Raw genomic sequence first — 22,731 nt, forward strand, 5'->3', positions numbered from 1 at the left:
ACTATTGTATTTAAAACTACTATAATATAGTAATGTATAGTATAAAGATATAGTTTATTTATTGTTTATTTGACATGGACATCAAAATTACATTGGACAAACCATATTCTTTGTTTTAGCATACATGCTTATTTTCAACACCTGTCCACGTGAGGCTTTTGTCGACAGAAAGAAACAGACTGCTGTTATACTGGTATAATAAAATAGTATTTATTACAGTTTAAAGACACAATAGTATCTAGGAATTTTACTAGTATGGTACATAATATGGTATATACTATAGCATTTTTTCATGTGGGTAAATAATTTGTTAGGATTTTTTCCATACTACTGTTTCAAAGTAAGCACGTTGGTTTTAATAACTGTGTACTTCTCATATAAATTATTAGGAACAAAATTTGTGTAACTTTAATGTTGACTTTGGCTGTATCACTGTTGTTCAACATCATTAAAACGCGTTTGCACGGAGCGGTGACAGTGCAAACAACTGCGTTGTAAACGGCTTGTACCCCTGTAGCGATTCTGACCAATCATATCGCCGAATTCGTCTCTATGGAAACAGCGGAACGCTCAAGCAGGAAAAGCTAGCAGCGCTACAGAAATCCAAGTGAGTTCATTACAATAATCATCTTGTTTAAAGAAACTTTGCATACTTTTTAAGTACGCTTTAGATTAGTATTAAAGTTAACCAAGGTCTTCGAATTGTGACGTGATTTGACACGCATGTTGTTTCCGTATGTTGTCTTAACATACAGACACTTAACAATTTTACTCACCTGTACATTAAATAGCCGAAAACCATAAGGTTACAAAACTGCTGTTGTTGACTTCCGGTCAGGTTAAGATGGCAGGGACAGCAAGGCATGATCGAGAGATGTCAATAAATGCCAAAAAGCAGCTGGCGGGGTGTACAGACCCCATTGAGCGTCTGAGGCTGCAGTGTTTGGCACGAGGATCCGCGGGCATCAAGGGACTGGGCAGGTACAATGCGCTTTACTTGACTCTAATGTCATTGCTTGAAATTCTGGCTATTAATGTTCGTATAAGGGAATTAAAGAGGACATATGATGAAAATCTGACTTTTTCCATATTTAACTGCTAAAATTTGGTCCGCAGTGCTTTTATAAACCTAGAAAATGTGAAAAACATCAACCCAGTAACTTAGTTTTGTTAAACCATTCTCTGCAAGCATGTTAAGAAATTGGTCATTGAAATTTGGCTCCCCTTGTGATGTCAGAAGGGGATAATACCACCCCTTAATCTGCACTATCCAACCACAGCACTGCCATTTAATGCAATTAAAAGGACACTTTTTTAGCTCACACCTACAAAGTGGCAATTTTAACATGTTATAATAAATTACCTTTATGGTATTTTGAGCCAAGTACTCTGGGGGCACCAAAGATTTATTTGACATCTTAAAAAAAGTCCCCTTTAAGGCACTATATGACATGATTGCTATGAAACGTTTTTATAAATCCCAATGACTTCTTAATGTGGCTACTGGTTTTGGCTATATAAACTACAGTGAGGTGTTCGAGTACTGTTTGATACATTTCACAGGACTTTCCGAATCATGGATGATGACAATAATCGTACACTGGACTTGAAGGAATTCCTGAAAGGATTAAATGACTACGGTGTGCTCATTGAGAAAGAAGAGGCGCTAAATCTTTTCCAGCAGTTTGACAGGGATGGCAGTGGATGCATTGATTTTGATGAGTTTCTGATCACACTAAGGGTAGACAAGCAGTTTAGTTTAATTTTTTTGTACAATGTCATTTCAACAGTCTGCTCATGTTACTGTTTTAACTCAATTGCAGCCACCCATGTCTAATGCCCGAAAGGAGGTGGTGTTACAAGCGTTTAAAAAATTGGATAAGACTGGAGATGGCGTGGTTACAATTGAGGATCTGAGAGGAGTATACAATGCCAAAAAGCACCCTAAATATCTAAATGGCGAATGGACTGAGGATCAAGTATTCCGAAAATTCCTCGACAGTTTCGATTCCCCAGATGACAAGGATGGACAGGTATGAGAATTCGGTGAATATGTCAGACTTAATATAATAATATTAAACAAAGCGTTTTTGGAATTCCAGGTCAGATGTCTTCGGTTTTATATCCAGTTTTGTTCTGGAATTATATGACTGTTAGCATTGTTCTTTTTGATTACATTGTATGTCTTCATACGTCAGGTCACAAAAGAGGAGTTTTTGAATTACTACTCTGGTGTGAGTGCCTCCATTGACACAGACGTCTACTTTATAGTAATGATGAGAAACGCATGGAAGCTTGACTAAACAGCTATTTTAGGGTAAACAACAAAAATGGATCCATCTTCAGCAAAAGCAGTGAATCGGATGCAGTCGAAAAACTTCTTAAATTATGTCTTGTCTCTGTCAAACTGTTGGTTTAAATTCTTACAATGTATAAAGGGCAGCATTAAACTCTATTATTATTTTGGCCTCATTCAGAATAACTAATGTATATATTGCAACACTATGTTAGTTAATGAGGGTTGTAATGTTCCATTATAAAATAATAGTTGAATAAAATAATAATGTGATTTCGGTATTATATTAGATTATATTAATCTGTTTTGTCATTGTGCAAAGTATAAGCACAAAGTCAAAGAAATCCATGTTCAGTAAATCTAATTTTTAAGCAATCATATTATTTAGCTATTATTTAATATGTAACATCATTCAGTTTAAAGCAACTAGAACAGTTTTGACAGAGTCAAGTCTTAAAATACGGTGTACGTTTGGTGTCTAACAGCTATTAACTGGGGTTTTTTGGGAATCTATCTCATACAATCAAATCATCAGACAATTACTAATACCACAACAGTGTTTCTCACTGCAGACAAGCACCTGCACTGACTGGTCTATTCTAGAATCAGCCACATCATCTAAGATAAACAGGTGGTGTGGTATTGTTCCTAAGCTTCTGCTCTTCTTTATTTGGCTGTCTTTTGCACCTGCTTGGATCTCCGTGTGAGAAACACTAACTTAAAAACAAATGAAATCTATTATTAATTCACACAAAATACCTTTCTGTCTTTCGGAATTATCCTTTGGGCTCGGCTTTCGGTTTGTGCTTTTGGGAATCAGGGTGTCTGTTAGGACTACCAATTTTGTTGTTTTATAACACTACTTTCTCTTTTTATTTACAGGTGACAAAAGATGAATTTTGGAACTACTATAGTGGAGTCAGCGCCTCTATTGATAATGATGCATATTTTATTTTAATGATGAGAAATGCATGGAACCTATAAGTGTTTATGCTTGATGCTTTAAAAACTACTGTATTTCGGATTTATAAACTTAACTCCAATGAAATGCAAGGTTATAGTAGAGTTGTACAGTGAACCAATAAATTGAATCACGTGGTGTACAAGGGAAATACTGTAGATTAAACACTACTTAGATTTATATATAAATGCATGAGTTTTGTTATTGGTAACTAAGCTTAGTGTAAAATACGTTGCATGTTTGTGCTTAGAGCAGTGTGGTGGGTGAACTCTTGTAATTCAAAGATTTAGTTATACATGCAATTTTTTACAAGATTATATGCTAAATATATGTTTGTAAGAGTTATAAAAGAAAGAAAAAAATATGCCTGCAGCACAGACTTTGAAATATATAAAATATATTCTAGTGTTGTGCAAATCATCGGGGCTTGTAATGATTTTATCTTGACTAAAAGAAGTTTCAGAAAAAAATAATAATATTAAAATCTGTTTAATTATTCTTACACGTTCTGTTTGCATACCTGTTGCACTTAATACATGTTGTTTACATAAGAAGACATACTGATATATTCATATAATAAATGTGCTACATTGATGGATGGATTGACAGATTGCAGACAATGCTGCTGAGGCTAGCAGCTGTTATTGAGGTTTGTTAGATTTGTAATGATGTGAGGGTTGTGGACTCTACATTTCCTTTAGCTAACTTATACAGTAGGTTTAGTGATACAGGAAGTGGTATAGAATGCTTACATTTGTCCATCACACGGTAGAGATAATAATATGTATAAACTTTAAGGGGGTGGTTTCCCAAGGCAAAACAAAGGGCACTGATGTATTTTAAGATAATATGTCAGTGCAAGCTGTTTTCATTTTAGACAGCATTTATTTTAGTCTAGGTCTAATCCCTGTCCGGGAAACCACCCCTAAACCTATGAGCATCTTTCATCCAGAGAGATAAGTGCTGTGGTATTTACACATTTTGTTGACAGAGTTAGACATACAGACTTCTCAGGTTACTGAATGCTTAACATCATATACAATCTTGGTTACATTTTGAACATCTAAGCAGCATAACCTCTAAATCCCGGAGTATAGTATGTTTTTATACGTGTATGCGCACAGTCGAACACACAGCCTTGCAAAGTGTAGTTTTGTTCGACTCGTGTGTATGCATAGGTTCGACGCATGCGCATTGCGACTAAATGCAATGAAGCTCCTCCTGGGCTCCGTACTACATTCTCCTGTAGGCGCATGCGCAAGCGTTTAAAAATCCGGCGGTGCGCCTATTCGCGCACTCTTCTGATAAACCTCACGTGAAGTACGTGTAAAAAAGTGCCTTACTTCGACCTTAATGGTCAGTCTTTGATTTTTAATGGTCTTAATCCAGTCTTCACCTCTTCATTGTGTTTTAAAGAGGCTGGACATTGTGACATAAGCCTCATCTTTACATTCTCGTTGAAGGACACCTTCAGATCCACCTTTTGCTCTTTCGTTGGAGAAATCTGATTCATTTAACAATCTTATTTTTAAGTGCGACTGTTCTCTTGAAAGCAGTTCTGCTCCGGTTGTGTCCAATTCACACACTAATGTAGACCGAGAACTCGCAGAGCTTGCTTGACTGTAGCGACGTTCATCCAGAGATTCCTGAAGATCCGGAGCAGATGACTTTTCGTCATAATCCACACGGTGTATGAAGACATCGCCGAATATCTCAGGGCTGAAAATGTAAGGAAACCCCTAAAAATGAAAAAAAAAAAAAACATTTGTATGAGATTATTAATGAGATGCACCCAAGTGAATGCAAAAATGCCAAAAGAAAAGTCTTTACTAAATTACCTCCTTTCCTCTGTGTATTTGTGCAAGTGTTGTCTTTGGGTGTGGTATGTTTGGTTTTATGTAGCCTTTTATACTGGGTAAATGAGACGGTAAGTAAATTAGTGATGGCCCAAAAGTGTTAACATGAATAAATAACATTCCATCTTAATGAAGGGCAAGATACACTCACTGTGTTTTCCATTGTAAGGCCACAAAACCGACGATGAACACCAGAGAAACAAAGATGATGATGTAAGTGACCATTAGAGGGTCAAGTCTTGGTTTGACAGTGGCTGCAGAACCTGTCAGTATTTAAATTATCATCAGGTCAAAGCCATACAAACCAATGTTGTGGTTGAGTCCAGACCAAAACAAAAAACTGTTGATCGAGTCCAGATATAGCTGTAAATGATTTGGACTTGATTGTTTTTGGTCTAACGTCAGACTCAAATAAGCTAGACTCAGCTACAACACTGATAAAAACACTGGTGCTAACTTTTGACTAGGGCTTTAGTTTTTTTTTACTATTATTTTATAATGCATCATCAAGTTTGTCACATGACTCTTATAAATCTCATTCAGCCTATGTGTTTACTGAAGTAAGCATAGCATACAGGCTTGTTCTTCCTTATGTAATTGACATCTGCCCTCCAGGTAAGGATCCACTCACCTTCAATAGTGAAACTGGCTTTTGGGCTCCATTCACTCCACATTCCATTAAAATATCCAGAAGGTTTTCCTCGAACACAAATATCGTAAACACCATCTCCACCGATTATCTCTCTGCTTATAGTGACATTCTTATTTGGAGTGGTAAAATTCTGTAAAACAATAAAAAAGTGTCATTATTTGTTTTTAAATGTGTGTGAACTGTAAATGCACTTTAATTTGCATGTTTAATATGAAACTGTGTTTGTATTTGTGAGCACCTTGACTATAAGTTTGTCCCGTAAAACTTTAACTTGAAACTCAGACGTCTTAACAAAATCATGATTCTGCTGAATTGATATGAACATTTCCTCTGAGTCTTTCATATAAGTGGCAATCTTTATTTGAGGAGCTGGTAATTTCACTGTAAGATTAAAGAAAATAATGCAAAATATGATCAAATTGAATCTGTATTAATATATTAATAGCCTACATATTATATATTAAGTGTACAAAACTTACCAATTTTTGTAAGCATGATGTTTTCTTTAATGACTTCATTCCCTGGCTTTATCTGCAGCTTATATGTCCCCATAATGGGCAAATTGGAAAAAGTGAAGCCGTGTGGTCCCTGACTTGCATTTGTACATTTTATTTCATCAGTCTCAGAGCTAAATAATGAAAATTATTGTTATTTGTTGTTTAGTCAGGACCAATGCTTAAAACAAACAGGACTTATTCAAACATGTATTAGACTCAAATAAAAAAAAACTGTTACTTATTAATATTTCACTTTTAAAATAATTTTAAGTGGATTTTTCTATTCAATCAATATAAAGTCAGCAATGACCAAAGCTTATACTAAAACAAGATGATTTCAATACCAGAGTATTAAGATGCCCTCAATGGATTCATCATTTACAGAACAGGTGAGATTATTTTGGCTTAAGCTCAAACTGGATGAACAGGTTACATTCCAGTCTGTATCTCCATCAGGTGTATCTATTAATGAATCAAGTGAAAGGAAACAAATCAATTGAAGTTTTGTATCAACTTTCACAAGACTTCCTAATATTAGTCTGCATAACTAAATACTAAATTACCCAGAAGAAGCGTCACATAAGAATCTGTCCCACAGGCACAGATTTATTCATTGCACTGTAAAAAAGTTGGTTTAACTTAAAAGTAAATTACCTGGTTGCCTTAAAATTTTGAGTTGATTTGAATTTGCACACACATTTTTTTGAGTCAACTAATATTTTTAAGTTGAATAGACTCAAAATTTTAAGGCAACCAGGTAACTTTCTTTTTTAAGTTGAACCAACATATCTTTATTTACAGTGTACAGTATTATCATAATTCTTGTGTTCATGATCATATTTTGGCTACATCCAATCCAGCCACCTTTACAGTCAAACACCATGAGGTCTCGCCAAGCATTTGAAATATCTGTTAGCAACAGCTTTTATAAAAAACACTCATATTCAGAATATACAAAACTATGATGGTGAGTGATAACTATAGTACTGCATTTTGCATTTGCCAACATGTTTATTATACAGCAGATATCAAATTACTTACCATCATCTCCACTTTCAGACAGAACCAAAGGACAGCAAAAAACACAGAGCATTAATAAAAGACCCATCATCTTTCATCCAGTAACATACAGCAGTTGGCAAAAATCACTCAGGACAACCGGCTTCATTACTCACATACAGTTACTGACAAGAGTGACAGCTTACAGTTCAACTACTTTCAGAGGAAGAGAGAGTGAGTGAGAAAGAAAGAAAGAGAGAGAGAGAGAGGGAGGGGTGAGAAATGTATAGTAAATGTGCATTTAAAATGTTGAGATTTTAAACTGATAGAGCTAAAAAAACTTGTTGGAGAATAAATAATAAACAAGCAAAATATAACAGAACTTACAGAGTTTGGGTATCTAGGTAACACAAAGCTTAACATTTTGTATTCATCTTAAACACAGAGGCAAACCTGTGGTCTACTGCACCATAAACTTTTACTCTTAGAGGAGAGCAGTCAGCACTTTATTTAGGTCAGACCATGAGAGAAGAAAATATACAGTCTGTGCATCTGATTGAATCAAAACTACAGGAAATATGTTATTATTAAAAACACTTATTTGCCATGTTACTAAAATATAACAACACAAAAGTATTTGCTGCACCTTAAATGTTTATTTTTTCTGACAAAATAAAAAAATTAAACATCAGAGATACAGACAAATTTTGATTTAGCGCATCATCAATATTACCCACAGTTATGGATTCAAACAAAATGTGTACAAAAACATGAAGGTAAAGAAGTAAAAAGTCCTCTCTCAGCATGTACCTTTCTCTAAAAACAAAAACAAGTGGTAACCAATTCCAAACCACTTCCTGTCGCCTTCAGTAATTGAGTTTATGTAAAAATGAGGCCAGCACATGTCTATCCGAACTACTGCTTGCCCTGAAAAAAAAATGTGCAAGCTAAATCTCCCATACAAAATAACAGAGACATAAAAATGGGGGAATTAACAGTAATATCTAGGGTCTAGCATATATATATATATATATATATATATATATATATATATATATATATGTATATATATATATATATGTATATGTATATATATATATACAGGTATATATGTTTTAAGTGATATACATATATGATATTTATATGTATATATAAGTTTAATGTATGTATGTATATGCATGTGTGTGTATATATATATATATATATATATATATATATATATATATATATATATATATATATATGATATTTATATGTATATATAAGTTTTATGTATGTATTTGTGTGTGTGTGTGTGTGTGTGTGTGTGTGTGTGTGTGTGTGTATGTATATATATATATACACACACACACGCACACATCGTTTTCATGTTTTTTTGGGACATTCCATACAGTAATGGTTTTTATACTGTACAAACTGTATATTCTATTCTAATCCCTTCCCCTTATGTAAACCCTAACCCCAACCATCACAGAAAACTTTGTGCTACTTCGCATTTTCAATAAACATCATTCTGTTTGATTTATAAGCTTGTTTCCTGATGGGGACCCCAAAATGTCCCGACAAGGTCACAAAAATACTGGTATTCCTATCTTTGCGGGGACAACTGGTCCCCACAATATGATAATTACCAGGTACACACACGCACGCACACATACATATATATCTACGTGATCATGGATCAAGTGTTTACAATAGTAAGTACTTCCTTTTATGTTGCCTTCATTAGCATTAGTGTATTTTGTGTGATGGTGTTTTGAAGAGGTTGTGGTTACCCAGCTGTATATCTGCAGACTTCCTGTATTTGTCAGGTTTATGTTCTGTGCTATGGACTTTAGTTTCTTTCCATTGTTTCCTTGTGTTTCTGTTCCCTTTGTGAATTGTGTTTCTATCATTTGAGTTAATCATCACTTTCATTACTCTCTTGCACCCTTAAAAATAAAGCTTCTAATAGGTTGCTCGGAGTGATGCCTTAGAAGAACCGCTATTGGCTCGCCAATAAAGTATTTATTTCTTAACTCTTTTCTGCAACAAAAACTGACCTGTGGTTAAGGGTTCTTTAAGGAACCATATAGCCTAACAAAGATCCTTAATTTTTAAGAGTGTCGCCTCTTATTGAGTTCCTGTTTGTTACTTATTATTGTCACATGTGTCTCATTTATTTATTTTTTATGTATCTGTGTGCTTCAGTTTGCTTGACAGTTTTTGTCTGTTTTAAGGTGTGCCGTTTTTATTTCCTGTGTTTGTGAGTTCATATATTAAAGACTATTTAAGGTGTTATCCTATGTATGCACCCCACTCACCACAAAGCTGTGACAGCACAGGACATTGATTGTTTTTCTAATTATACGTAGACACCAAATACATTTTATTGTAAACTGAAACCCACGGTCCACTTGACGTCTTTGAATCATGTGTTGAGTAGCCTATATAGGCATCTGAAGTGTAAATACCGCATGAGTAATAGCAGTTCTTCATTGCTGCGACGATATGGCCAAGACTCTAGCCCTGCAAGAACCTTAAAACTGATCTGATAATTCAGGTTTTTTTTGACCAGTCAAGAAACCACATAAGGCTGTGGTGTGTGGTGTGATAATCCAAAAAAAAAAAAAAAAAACGTACCATCTTGCCTCTGGTAGAGATAGTCTCTTTCACACATGCAGTCTTTACTGGTAATTTACTGGTAAATTGCAGTTAACAGGTCATTTGTGAACAGAACCTTTCTGGTAAATCAGTACTGCCCAGGGGTTAAATTGGGATTTGTTATGTGGGGGGGGCTCTGCGGGGAGGGGTACTTCAAGGGGTAACATGTTTAATACTGATGATAGCAAAGCCACTGGTGTGTTTCAATGACATTCTGGACCTCTATAGGATTTGATAAGTTTCAGCTTTAAAGCTGTGCCAGAGGTTGACCCAAAATATTTTAAAAAGAGCATCTGAATTTTAAATGATGCAAATCTATGAGTTTGACACCCTATATCCATTTGTTGCACGTCATTATGCACAATTGATCAAATTTTAAAGGAAGTTAAAAGAATTAACCTCCTTGAATAATTCTAGGCATAAGATAGGCTACCCCAAAAGACTCAATTAACAAGAAAAGGTACAACACACAGTACTGTATCAGCAACATGTCTTAGAAATTAGCCATAGAGATTCCCTATGCTGGTCAGCAGCTAAAACAATCATATAGTTAGGTTTGATTTGTGTAATCAAAATACATTATTTTATTCAACTATACAATAGTTATATCCAGTGTTATCCTTAGCATAATGTAATTAGATGAGAGACATACATACTTTAATCCTTTACACGTTTCTAGTCTTCTATGAAGTTTTCTCGACGTGGGCACCATTCTTACCTCTCTGTCTCTCTCTGTCTCTCTGTCTCTGTCTCTGTCTCTCTCTCTCTCTCTCTCTCTCTCTCTCTGTCTCTCTCTCTCTCTCTGTCTCTCTCGTCAAATGATCCTGCGTGAGAGCGCGTTCTTGAAGTTCTGAGTGTTTTCGCTTGAGCTGCATAACTTGCGCGAAGACGCATTTAAAGGGAAAAGCGCGTGTTTTCGCGGCAATTGCGGCGCCCAATTCGCGTCATTTTCATCGCCCCGTGCGAGGACGCGCCTGGTTGCGTCTTTGCATTGACTTTGTATGTAATCTGCTCGCGCAAATCGTTGAACTTGCGTTGGTGAGTATGCATCATAATGAATGAAAACACATTATTCCCTTCGCGTAAGTGCACACGCACCAGCGCAGCGGGTACACTGGCAAGAGCAGAGAGACCTTCAGCCTATGTGCCGGGGCTTAGCCCCGGACGGCCCCGGCCCAATTTAAACCCTGGTGCTGCCAATTTACCAATAGGAGAGAGGTTGTAAGATTATACCAGTAATTTATCGTTAAGCGCTTGTGTGAACGAAAAATATAGATTACCGGCATTTAGAACAGACGACGTCAGCCCGCGCTGACAGCTTTGGGCCAATCAGAATGTTTTGATACAGATGATGCGTTTAGCGCATCCCCCCCCCCCCCGCACTGTTTACGGACGTTTTTACATGCACGCTGCTTAACAGTCGAGCACATCTGAAGTTCACATTCACATTTCTTCACCAAAGTTGTTTAAAACAGGTACCACCTATTAGCACACCTTCTGTGAAGCCTAATGTGCAAATAGTACTGTTGTTTAAGACACAGTTTTCGTTTGACGTCGCCTAATGCAATGTTGTTTGGTCACGAGCAACTTCGCGACCGTCAGCGTTTACCACAGATGTGAGAACAACAAAATATGGACCGTGGATATGAACGACGTGGACAACGCGCCACAGGTAAGTTCCGCTTTTCCACAGAGTTTACCGGTATTTTGATACTGATGTGTAAATTATATCTTGCTGCAGGCACGTGCACACATAGACATCAAAGGGGGCTTGAGCACCTGCCCTTTTTATTCCTGGAGAGAAAGTGCCCTTTTTTTTCTGGGGTGCTTTAAAAAAAAAAGATCTTTATTCATATAACAACTGATGTCTGTCTGTTTCTTGTGTTTTTTACTTGTTGCTTATTTTAATTTAACATGAATTCATTCAGGAATAATTTAAATGAGATTTAAACTCTTATATAGAAAAATAGCGCTATTTGTGGCACACAAACGGTTAACAGATGAGTCCCGCCTCCAAAATTCACATCGCTAATATGATTGGCTTTACCTTTCCTTAGTTCCGCCTCTCTAACTTACTTCGCTTTATGATTGGTCTGTCTACACTCGTGCTGCATCATTCGCACTTCAAGCGCCAAAGCTCAGCCTGAACGATCATGTGCATGATTATGCAGGCAGGCTATCGGTAAGTGTTTGAGGATGAAAGCAAAGCATTCTTGTATTAACAGTTTTATGCACAAAATATGGAACACGTTGTTACACATAACGATTCAGGGATATTGTTTTCCATGGCAATCCCATATTTACCTGAAGAGTTGCAAACTTGTAACAGTGTAGTGTATGTAGTTTAAACAGACTGCTCATAAAATAAGAAAGCACAAACAATAAAATAATTGCTAACTGCAGTAGTAAGCTTTTTTGCTTGCGTTTTTTGTAATGGCTGTTAAATAAGTATAATGTGTTATACTGGAGTGCTGGAGTAGATTGGGAAGAAATCTGATGGTTCAGTATTTTACTTGCCCAGTCTGAATTTTGACTGACATCACAAAAAAGTAAAATATAAAATACAAATAAAATAGGCCTAATCTATATTTGTTGTTTCTGACATGTGTAACCCTCATAAATATGAAACCTAAGATAGGATGTGTTGTCATAATATGTTAAATTGTTCTTTGACAATTACATAGAAGGAATGTTGCTTTATTAAGTGCAAAAATTATCCAGAAACGTTTTTACATGTCCATTTACAAGGCTAGAATTTGTCATTTGAATGAAATGGTCTATTTTTGCCCTATTTGAAAGGGTCATGAATAATAATGTTGAGCTCTGCTCTGAGGCTCATGCCAGAAGCTCAAATTAGTAATCAGACCTTATATTTTGAGCCCTTATCAGACAAAAATACATTTTGAGTAACAACTAACAACTAATCAGCTAAACGCTAGCATATGATATAGCATTTATTGGCATGTATCGCTAACTCAGCAGTCACAACTTTGTTTTTAGCATTTTAACACATTTGTAATTAATGTGTAATTTAATGTTTTCAAAACATGCACATTGTGTAATGGCTTCCTTTGCTGCTCTATAAACCTACTACTAAGGAGACCATGGTGTCTGTGTGAACTGATTATTTTGTAGACATCTTTTGAAAATGAAACAATTGTGTGAGTTTGAGGAAGATAAAATTAATTAACGTTTTTAATAATATTTTTAAAAAAGGAAGTCAGAATTGCGTTAATATATATACTTTTGTTTAAAAAAAAAGAAAAAAATATACATAATTATGAGAAGTGCCCTTTATTTCACTTGAGCCCCTGCCCCTCAAAATGTTTGTGCACGTCCCTGTCTTGCTGGTAAAAAGACGGAACGTCACTGCGTGTGTGAACAGCACATTTTTGTATTTACTGGTAAGTTAATTCTGTTAAATTCATGGTAATTTACCGCAATTACTGTGTGAAAGAGGCGAATGTAAGCACTTTTTGGGCAACATGTTTCAGACATTCCCCTTGTATAACAAGCATAGAGTTTATTTGTCACCATCTTTTTTCAGTGTTATTCTATAGGGCCATAAATGTCTGACCACAATCAACCGCCCAGAAAACCCGACAGACTCAGTTCTCATAAAGTTGCTGATCAGTGGCAGCATTATATGGGCTGTAGGCTAAACTATAGATGACACAGTGGGAAACATTTAGTAGCTTATTTTAGGCTTAAACAGTACAACTATGAAATCATAAAAAAAGAAAATGCAATAGGTCTATGTCAACTGGCATATATGATTCCGATTCAATAACCCTCCTAACATGCATTCTTGTAAATAAGCATTTTTTTATCAGGCTCTTATGTTTATGGTCAGTGATGTCACTTTAATATAAGGTTATTAGTCATTAATTGCAAAACCTTATTTTCACAAATGTCATGTTACTCATTTCATTGGTATTTAACACATTTGACTTTCTTTTGCTGCAAAACCCTCTAAGACAGTGGTTCTCAAACTGGGGGGGCCCAGTTTTATATAAAATACATTCATTTATCATGAATTCTGTGTAATTAAACCTAGAAAAAAAGGCTACTAACCAACAGCACTACTTAATATGTTTTGTTTAATTAAAATGTTACATTTTAGAACAGTTTTTTTTTCACAAATTGTCTTTGGGGGGGGGGCGAAGGAATGCACCGTACACAAGGGGGGCCGCACGCGGAAAACGGATAAGAACCACTGCGGTAAGACTTATAAACCATTCACTTCTTTGTACAATAAACAGTAAACAGTTGCATGATCACTAAAGATCCAACTTGAAAACATTACAATTCTAAACATTAAAATTAACAATAATATATATATATTGTAACAGCATCTGCTAAACATGTGACAACTTGCTCTAATACGAAAATTTGTATATGTGACCACATGAATACCGAAAAGTTTGATTTAAAGCCTCATTCACTCAGATACTGCCTTTGTAACAACTTGAGCCCCATTCTCCCCTTACAGTATATATCACATAAGCTGGCACAGCATCAGGGTGAGGAGGTGGAGTTCAAGGCTGCTACTTGCTTTCGAATGCGTCCGTGGGCGACTGCGGTTATCACGCCGTAGCTGAACTATGATCGTGTGCGAGTGAGAAAAGGGGGGAAGAAAGCACACTTCACGGGTTTTGGCTCAGTCATCTGTCTTTTTCGCAGAAGAGGTGAGACATCTTTTCCTTCAATCGGTGGCAATTACAATCACCAAAGAAGTCCCAATGTGCCTTACTGAAGTACCGTGGTACACATAATCCGAGATGAAGCGATGAAGAGTGTTTTGAGTTGCAGTGTAAGAGACCCCCCCTAAAACCCAACCAGGCCTCTCTGAAACCACACTCGAAGCTGTAGGCCCCTATCTCACAAAAACATCTCACAACAACAGCTTCAGTGGTTTCCCTGCATACAGTGCTTGTCTGTTATCTTTGCTCGATGCTCCCATGCCTTAGGGGTTTAGATGTTGTCTTTTGCTCTCTGTACACTCCTCTCTCAGTTTTGGTTGAGGTCTGGATCTTTGTGTTGTCATGATACTCATGTAATGTGAGTGGGTAGCTGTAGGAGAATGTAGCTTTATGGATGTTTATAATGAATGGTGCATCCGAACATTCAAATGTTGCATCTTAATTTGCTCACTGATATGCCCTAAAGCATGTACAGTACTGTTTTTTTGTTTTGGGAAGTATTTGAGTGCATAGCAAGAGAGTATGGAAACATGTAACAGAAGCAAATGTTGTTGCCTAGATAACAATGTGATTGTTAACAATTACAAACAACAAAATCAAACTGTAAAACACTACACTCATTTTGTAGTGTAGTTTTGCACCGATTTGCAGTCTGGATGACTCAACACCATTGCTGACTATTTTCTCAATAAAATTGGAGACGTTCTCATTCCTGTGATTTAAAATCGCCTCACAAACATGTAACCAATCAGTCACATCAACAAAGTTGAACGCGTGGAACAGTAGTTTGAGTTATAGATATTATGTATGGATATTGCATAGACTCGGTGCTGAAACGATTGCAGTACAGCTGCTTTAGCTCTGTTGTGCTGATCACATGTGCTGCTCACACATGCAGGGTGAGTACTGTAACATGTTAACATCAGCGCTTGAAGATTTTTGTCGCAAACTTTTATGCATTGTGTGAAACTGAATTTAGCAGTCTAAAACTGCCAAATGTAGCATTTATTTACATATTTTTAATGGTCCGGGGTGGTGCAAAAGACTGAAGGCGGGGACTAATTAGCATATTCAGATCTAGGGTACAAGCTGTGCAAATGAATAGAGGCGGTGACTAATTTGCATATTCATAGTTCCACATATAGTAAATGAGACAAGGTAAATAGAAGCAAATAAACATAGCAAACACTTATTATAATGTAATACATTTACCATTCTACTCTCAAATGTTTGTGGTGTTTCCTCATATAAATCTCACAGCATATGAGCATATAGATATATAACTCATAAGTGTTTACGCTAGGGGTGTAACGGTTCGTGTATTCGAACCGGACCGTTTCGGTTCAGGGCTTTCGGCACGGTGCGCACGTGCACCGAAAGTATTTTGTGTGCGCCTGTGCGGAACATAATACGTGCGTTTCCGCACGAACATATTAAGTGGCGGAAGTCTCCGCGTTCAGCGCAAGTCTTCTGTCAAACATATAACATAATTCGGCCCGCAGAAAGATTTTTATTTACTTAGTTGTATATCCGTTGGATTATTGATGTAAACGTTTACGTGTCGTATCTAAAAGCGCATGTTAAACGCGTGTCAACGCGCTGCTTTGTTCTTTCAAAAGTGCGTGAGAGGATGCACGTCTTTCGTTGCTACGCATTCATGAGCCGCGCTTTCTGTGACAGCAAGAATAAGGAATGCGTGATCAGATTTTTCATCTGCATATCACGTCAATCATATCATTGTCACAATGCGATCAGCTGGTCGGGACAGAGAAGAGCTGTAACCCGGGCTTACTCAGCTGTTACTCAGCTGCGGAGGGGTTCGTAAGTAAAGTCACAGCTTACATTGATGACACAAGCAAAGATTAGGAGAAACGTGCAAAAGATCAAAGATGGCTATGTATGCAGCTCACTAATCTCAAAATGAGTGTATAATAAGTATATCATCATGTTGCTTGCTATGCAGTTACACATAGAGCAGTAATATTATTTTTATACAGAGATGGTACATAGCCAATTCAATTCTGTGAGTTAAACAATCCAAAATAAATCAAAACAGAAAATTTTTAGTGGCAAAAATGTAGGCTAATAGTTCATAAATGTATTCAGGAATTGAATTTGTTAGTTCAAGGTTTTAGTAGAAAAAGTTTAAGAGAAGGTTAAGATAAGAGTTACCTTCTGTTATAAAATAATGTAAAAAATAACTTTGCAGTAGTATTTTATTTATTATTTTTTCATTTTATATATATTTTATACTTTAATAAAGTGTTTAAAAAAGTGTAAACAAATTGTAAAAAAAAGTTTAAAGTAATAAACAACCTGCAGTTTAATGTTTGCATTTCTCCCTTACTGTACCGAAAATGAACCGAACCGTGGCTTCAAAACCGGGGTTCGCACCGAACCGTGATTTTTGCGTACCGTTACACCCCTAGTTTACGCCCATATGAAACAATGTAGTCAGCAGTACTGTAGTCAGGTTCAAAAAGGTTATATTATTTGTAGTCAGGTTCAAAAACACTATAGTATCACATGACAATGGTTATCATTATCAAGTTTATTATTATTCATTATTTTGGAAAGTCATCCTGTTAATTGTCACAGAAACATGCTGATCATGCTTAAAAATCATGACAAATATTAAAAGAAAGTTAAAGTAATATTACATACGCCAAAAATATTGTGCATCAACAATAATAAACATTTTCTGTTATGGTTAAAAAATAAAAGGCGGGGCTTAGCAACTGGTCATCTGAATACACAATTTAAATATCTATACAGTATTTTGCATAGTCAAATATTAATTTGCTATATCTCTATTGACATTTGTTTTAGTTAGACATTTTTGATCTCAAAAATTAAAGATTGCCCTATTCATATCTATAATCACATTAAAGATATATTTTTATAAGATTAGCTGAGTAATAAGTTTAAATCAAGATATCTTAGATATTGACTACATTAGTTCAATTCAAGATTGCAATACAATTGTACTTGGATAAGTTATATGTTAGTTTTAGCTATCTAAAATATATTTATGGACATCTTTAAGCATAAGCAATTAAAAAAAATATTAAATGTAAGTAATAACTGGTAAAAAAAACCCATTTGATCTTAAATTACGTTTTAATTAGTGATTAAAACATTTTGAGATATCACTAAAATGGCTAATAACTAGTAAAATGTTATTTCAAGAAATCCCTAATTAGAATTATGTATAGTTTAAAAGTAAGTCAAAAGTGTGCATTATGAAATAACATTGGAAATCTTTAATGTGTGTAGTACCAATCATAATTATGCAGTGGAAATCTTCAATATCAATTACTAAAAGTTTAAATTATATCTGAAATTGGAATTTTGACTATTCAAAACTGAAGTATGACTAGAGCTTTAAAGGGGACATTTCATAAGACTTTTTTAAGATGTCAAATAAATAGTACATATGTGAAGTTCTAGCTCAAAATATTAGATAGATAATTTATTATAGCATGTTAAAATTGCCACTTTGTAGGTGTGAGTAGAAATGTGCCATTTTGGGTGTGTCCCTTTAAATGCAAATGAGATGATCTCTTCACTAAATGGCAGTGCTGTGATTGGATAGTGCAGATTTATGGGCAGTATTATCCTCTTCTGACATCACAGGGGATCCAAATTTCAATGACCTATTTTTTCACTATTTTGCAAAGAATGGTTTACCAAAACTAAATCAATAGAAGCACTGGGGACCCAATTATAGCACTTAAACATGGAAAAATTAAGATTCTCATGAAATGTCCCATTTAATGGGGCATTAAAAGCTAAAAGGGCTTGCGATAAACCTAATAGATGCTCGCAATTGTGTTAGAGATGGGTCCAAGCTCGGTGGCTCCAGTGCGTCATCAAGCCACCATTTAAGCCCCAAGAGCCATTGAAAAAGAAAGTTATGAGTTCGACAACTCCATTGAACCCAGTTTTTTAAAAGCAATGGCGGATCATGGAGCCTCTCAAAAGTTCCCCGGAAGTTACTGTCAGCCCTGTAGAGCTGCAGCAGAACAAATTTAATGTAATGAACTTGATGAAAGTTTTAACACTTTAGGTGTTTAAAAAAAAGATTTTATATTAGCACTACATGCAAATTAAATTTTGTGCATACACTACACTACATGTACGTTGTGGTGCGATATATTAATACAATGCACACACGTGCATACACACACACTCACACTAAACTAAAAGTGGTTACAAGCAGCACACACACACACATGACTACACCACCACCTGTAGTAAAATAACAGCTATTCTCCCGACCCCGGGGCTCATCAGTGCCTGAAACAAAGAAAAAAAAACACAAATTAAATAAATAACTTACAACAAAAATTATGCTTTAAATGAAGAAATAAATATGTCAAAATAAACTCCCTAATGATCAAAAAGAAAAAAAAGAAACACCACGTTCAAAGAATCAGGCCTTTTGACTTGTAAGCAAATATCAAAATAAGTTGAAAAAAGTAACTTTACAAACTAATAACTAAAGAGATCAATAAAGAACTAAAAAAAAAACAGAAAAACGACCAAACTCAAACCAAACTTTAAAAAAACTAAACAAATGCCCAAAACAAAAGAGCTACATACATCAAAGCCCAGGGAAGCCACCATAAAATAATATTTGCACTGATTGGTGATTTACCATGCCCCTCCCAAACTTAGTTAAATAAATTTCATGTAGAAACAATTCTCTGAATTGACTTTACACAGACTTTAATTAGTGAAGTAGTTGTATTAAAAAAATGTAGGCCTACAACAACAACAATAATAATAATATAAAGTTTCTCTTCATTATAAATCTCATTCAGCTTATGTGTTCACTGAAGTATAGCATACAGGCTTGTTCTTTCTTATGTAATAGACATCTGACCTCCAGTAAAGGATCCACTCACCTTCAATAGTGAAACTGGCTTTCGGGCTCCATTCACTCCACATTCCATTAAAATATCCATAAGGTTTTCCTCGAACACAAATATCGTAAACACCATCTCCACCGATTATCTCTCTGCTAATAGTGACATTCTTATTTGGAGTGGTAAAATTCTGTAAAACAATAAAAAAAGTGTCATTATTTGTTGTTAAATGTGTGTGAACTGTAAATGCACTTTAATTTGCATGTTTAATATGAAACTGTGTTTGTATTTGTGAGCACCTTGACTACAAGTTTGTCCCGTAAAACTTTCACTTGAAACTCAGACGTCTTAACAAAATCATGATTCTGCTGAATTGATATGAACATTTTCTTTGATTCTTTCATATAAGTGGCAATCTTTATTTGAGGAGCTGGTAATTTCACTGTAAGATTAAAGAAAATAATGAAAAATATGATCAAATTGAATCTGTATTAATATATTAATAGCCTACATGTTATACAAGTGTAACCAAAAAAACTTACCAATTTTTGTAAGCATTATGTTTTCTTTAATGACTTCATTCCCTGGCTTTATCTGCAGCTTATATGTCCCCATAATGGGCAAATTGTAAAAAGTGAAGCCGTGTGGTCCCTGACTTGCATTTGTACATTTTATTTCATCAGTCTCAGAGCTAAATAATGAAAATTATTGTTATTTGTTGTTTAGTCAGGACCAATGCTTAAAACAAACAGGACTTATTCAAACATGTATTAGACTCAAATAAATAAACTGTTACTTATTAATATTTCACTTTTAAAAATATTTTAAGTGGATTTTTCTATTCAATCAATATAAAGTCAGCAATGACCAAAGCTTATACTAAAACAAGATGATTTCAATACCAGAGTATTAAGATGCCCTCAATGGATTCATCATTTACAGAACAGGTGAGATTATTCTGTCTAATGCTCAAACTGGATGAACAGGTTACATTCCAGTCTGTATCTCCATCAGGTGTATCTATTAATGAATCAAGTGAAAGGAAACAAATCAATTGAAGTTTTGTATCAACTTTCACAAGACTTCCTAATATTAGTCTGCATTACTAAATACTAAATTAACCAGAAGAAGCGTCACATAAGAACCTGTCCCACAGGCACAGATTTGTTCACTATAATCATAATTCATGTTTTCATGATAATATGTTGGCTACATCTAATCCAGCTACCTTTACAGTCAAACACCATGAGGTCTCGCCAGGCATTTGAAAGATCTGTTAACAACAGCTTTTATAAAAAAACACTCCTGTTCAGAACATATAAGACTGTGATGGTGAGTAATAACTGCGTTTTACATTTGCCAACATATTTTTTAGCAGATATCAAATTACTTACCATCATCTCCACTTTCAGACAGAACCAAAGGCCAGCAAAAAACACAGAGCATTAATAAAAGACCCATCATCTTTCATCCAATAACATACAGCAGTTGGCAAAAATCTGAGGACACATCACATTCGGCTAGTTGCTTTTCTGGTTCACTTTAAGTAAACTGGGTTAGGTTTTTTAAAAAATAAACTATATGTAAAACACCCTAAAAGTCCTTAGCACAGAACATAAACCAGACAAATAAAGGAAGTCTGGATAACCACAACCTCTTTACTTGGCCTGGCAAACTCGATTCCTTTTAAGGATCCGGGTTATTGTGAGTCACTCACTAAAGTGATCCGGGTTGTGTGAGTCACTTGAGTCAGTATTGCTAAATTGCCAAGGAAACTCAGTACAGACCCACTTGTAACCGGCTGATCCACGCGACTCGAGATTCTCAGAGCCGGAAACATTGCAGACTCGCAGACCATGGACATGAGACTCGCTCTACAGATCCACTAACCGGCTGATTCACGCGGATCAGCCGGAGCCAGTTAGTGGATCTATAGAGCGACTGAAGTCTCCTCAAAAGCAAATCCATAACAAAAGCCTTTCACTTCTGAAATAACATGCTTATAGGTTTTAGGTTTGGTGTGTATGGTTGACCATTTAAAAAAGAAGCCTAATAACAATAGCATAATAATATAGAGAAAATATAGAAAAAAACTGTCCTGCTTATGTAGCCCCCAGAGCCGGAGACTGAGAGACAGTTCGCGCAGATCAGCCGGCGGATCAGCTGGTTACGGGTCAGTCGGTTACGAGTTGAGAGACTCTCGAGTCAGAGCAGATTCGCATGTCTCTCGAGTCCGCATTGTTTCCGGCTCTGAATGAGAATCTCGGGTCAGTTCGCGGCTCGCGCGGATCCACAGGTCTCTCGAGTTTGCAATGTTTCCGGCTCTGAGTGAGAATCTCGGGTCAATTTGCCAATTTGCGGCTCGCGCGGATCCGCAGGTCTCTCGAGTTTGCAATGTTTCCAGCTCTGAGTGAGAATCTCGGGTCAATTTGCCAATTTGCGGCTCGCGCGGATCCGCAGGTCTCTCGAGTTTGCAATGTTTCCGGCTCTGAGTGAGAATCTCGGGTCAGTTCTCGTGCAGATCAGCCGGTTACGAGTGGATCTGTAGTGCGAGCGAAGTCTCATCAATAATGTTGAAAGAGGTTTGTGTGTGTGGTGGCGCTGTTTATGGTTTTACATTGAATTGTAGTAGGACTCAACTGATCCGGGTTAATGACACTAGAGACTCATCACTTCATCACTCCAGTTTGTCCATTTAAGGGCTAATTGCAACCATAAACACCTACGTTTATCTTCAAATGGTGTCTTCTCGCAAAAGGTCTACAACATTCAAAACAGCGTTCTCACTTGTATGATGTCACAGCACTTGGCAGCACAAATATAATGACACGCATATAATCCCTCCCTCTCCGTGTTGCTAAACTCGATAGAAAAGCTGCCCAAGCCAAAGTGAGGTGAGCTGACCCAACCACTACTATGCAATGGAAAAGCGCCATTGGTTTGTTCACATACTGAACTGCTTCGAAAGTGTTAAAAGGGCTAAAAACAAACTAGGTGTGAAAACACCCATTCTTCCCATTGTTTCTTTGTGTTTCTGTTCCCTTTGTGACTATTTCTTTCTCTAGTCTGTTAAGCTCTTTTCTACAACAGAAATGTACCTTTTATCAGCTCTTTGACATAGAGATTTAAATGCAGATCAACATTCACAAGGAGAAATGTCGGCAAACTAGACTAAAGCAGAGATCAGGGAGCTTGTCACTATCCGCGCTGAAGCTGAGATCACTCACCAGCATGACAGAACAGTGCATCACGC

General features: G+C 36.1%; 2 protein-coding genes across 4 annotated transcripts; one reads left to right on the forward strand and one right to left on the reverse strand.

Annotated features, from left to right (window-relative positions):
* Positions 1-278: 278 nt before the first annotated feature.
* capslb (calcyphosine-like b) lies at positions 279-3,759 on the forward strand. 2 transcript variants are annotated; one of them, XM_065286882.1, is made up of 5 exons: positions 279-607; positions 839-981; positions 1,564-1,741; positions 1,824-2,033; positions 2,199-3,134. In XM_065286882.1, the coding sequence occupies exons 2-5, from the start codon at positions 845-847 to the stop codon at positions 2,301-2,303; spliced, it is 630 nt and encodes a 209-aa protein (XP_065142954.1). In that variant the 5' UTR covers positions 279-607; positions 839-844; the 3' UTR covers positions 2,304-3,134. The 2 variants fall into 2 exon arrangements, with proteins under 2 accessions (XP_065142954.1, XP_065142953.1); XM_065286881.2 differs by lacking the exon at positions 2,199-3,134 and adding an exon at positions 3,179-3,759 and having other exon boundaries at positions 281-607.
* Positions 3,753-21,337, reverse strand: il7r (interleukin 7 receptor). Of its 2 annotated transcripts, none has more exons than XM_065286880.2 (8): positions 20,873-21,337; positions 20,381-20,498; positions 20,021-20,169; positions 19,778-19,920; positions 19,518-19,668; positions 5,265-5,376; positions 5,096-5,168; positions 3,753-4,996 (listed from the first exon to the last, which is right to left on the reverse strand). In XM_065286880.2, exons 1-8 carry the CDS (start codon positions 20,940-20,942, stop codon positions 4,658-4,660), a joined length of 1,155 nt encoding a protein of 384 aa, XP_065142952.1. In that variant the 5' UTR covers positions 20,943-21,337; the 3' UTR covers positions 3,753-4,657. The 2 variants fall into 2 exon arrangements, with proteins under 2 accessions (XP_065142952.1, XP_065142951.1); XM_065286879.2 differs by lacking the exons at positions 19,518-19,668; positions 19,778-19,920; positions 20,021-20,169; positions 20,381-20,498; positions 20,873-21,337 and adding exons at positions 5,745-5,895; positions 6,004-6,146; positions 6,245-6,393; positions 6,607-6,724; positions 7,304-7,477 and having other exon boundaries at positions 3,766-4,996.
* Positions 21,338-22,731: the final 1,394 nt, after the last annotated feature.

This window comes from Paramisgurnus dabryanus, chromosome 18 (assembly GCF_030506205.2).
Source record: "Paramisgurnus dabryanus chromosome 18, PD_genome_1.1, whole genome shotgun sequence".
Lineage (NCBI taxonomy): Eukaryota > Metazoa > Chordata > Actinopteri > Cypriniformes > Cobitidae > Paramisgurnus > Paramisgurnus dabryanus.

What these genes read in the sequence shown, in the direction of transcription:
- capslb (XM_065286882.1), top strand. Translation starts at nt 845, where the DNA reads ATGGCAGGGACAGCAAGGCATGATCGAGAGATGTCAATAAATGCCAAA. An exon ending in GGCATCAAGGGACTGGGCAG is followed by an intron (nt 982 to 1,563) that starts GTACAATGCGCT and finishes TACATTTCACAG; the next exon opens with GACTTTCCGAATCATGGATG. An exon ending in CAGATGACAAGGATGGACAG is followed by an intron (nt 2,034 to 2,198) that starts GTATGAGAATTC and finishes TTCATACGTCAG; the next exon opens with GTCACAAAAGAGGAGTTTTT.
- il7r (XM_065286880.2), bottom strand. Translation starts at nt 20,942, where the DNA reads ATGATGGGTCTTTTATTAATGCTCTGTGTTTTTTGCTGGCCTTTGGTT. An exon ending in GTCTGAAAGTGGAGATGATG is followed by an intron (nt 20,499 to 20,872) that starts GTAAGTAATTTG and finishes ATTCATTAATAG; the next exon opens with ATACACCTGATGGAGATACA. An exon ending in CATAATGCTTACAAAAATTG is followed by an intron (nt 19,921 to 20,020) that starts GTAAGTTTTTTT and finishes TTAATCTTACAG; the next exon opens with TGAAATTACCAGCTCCTCAA.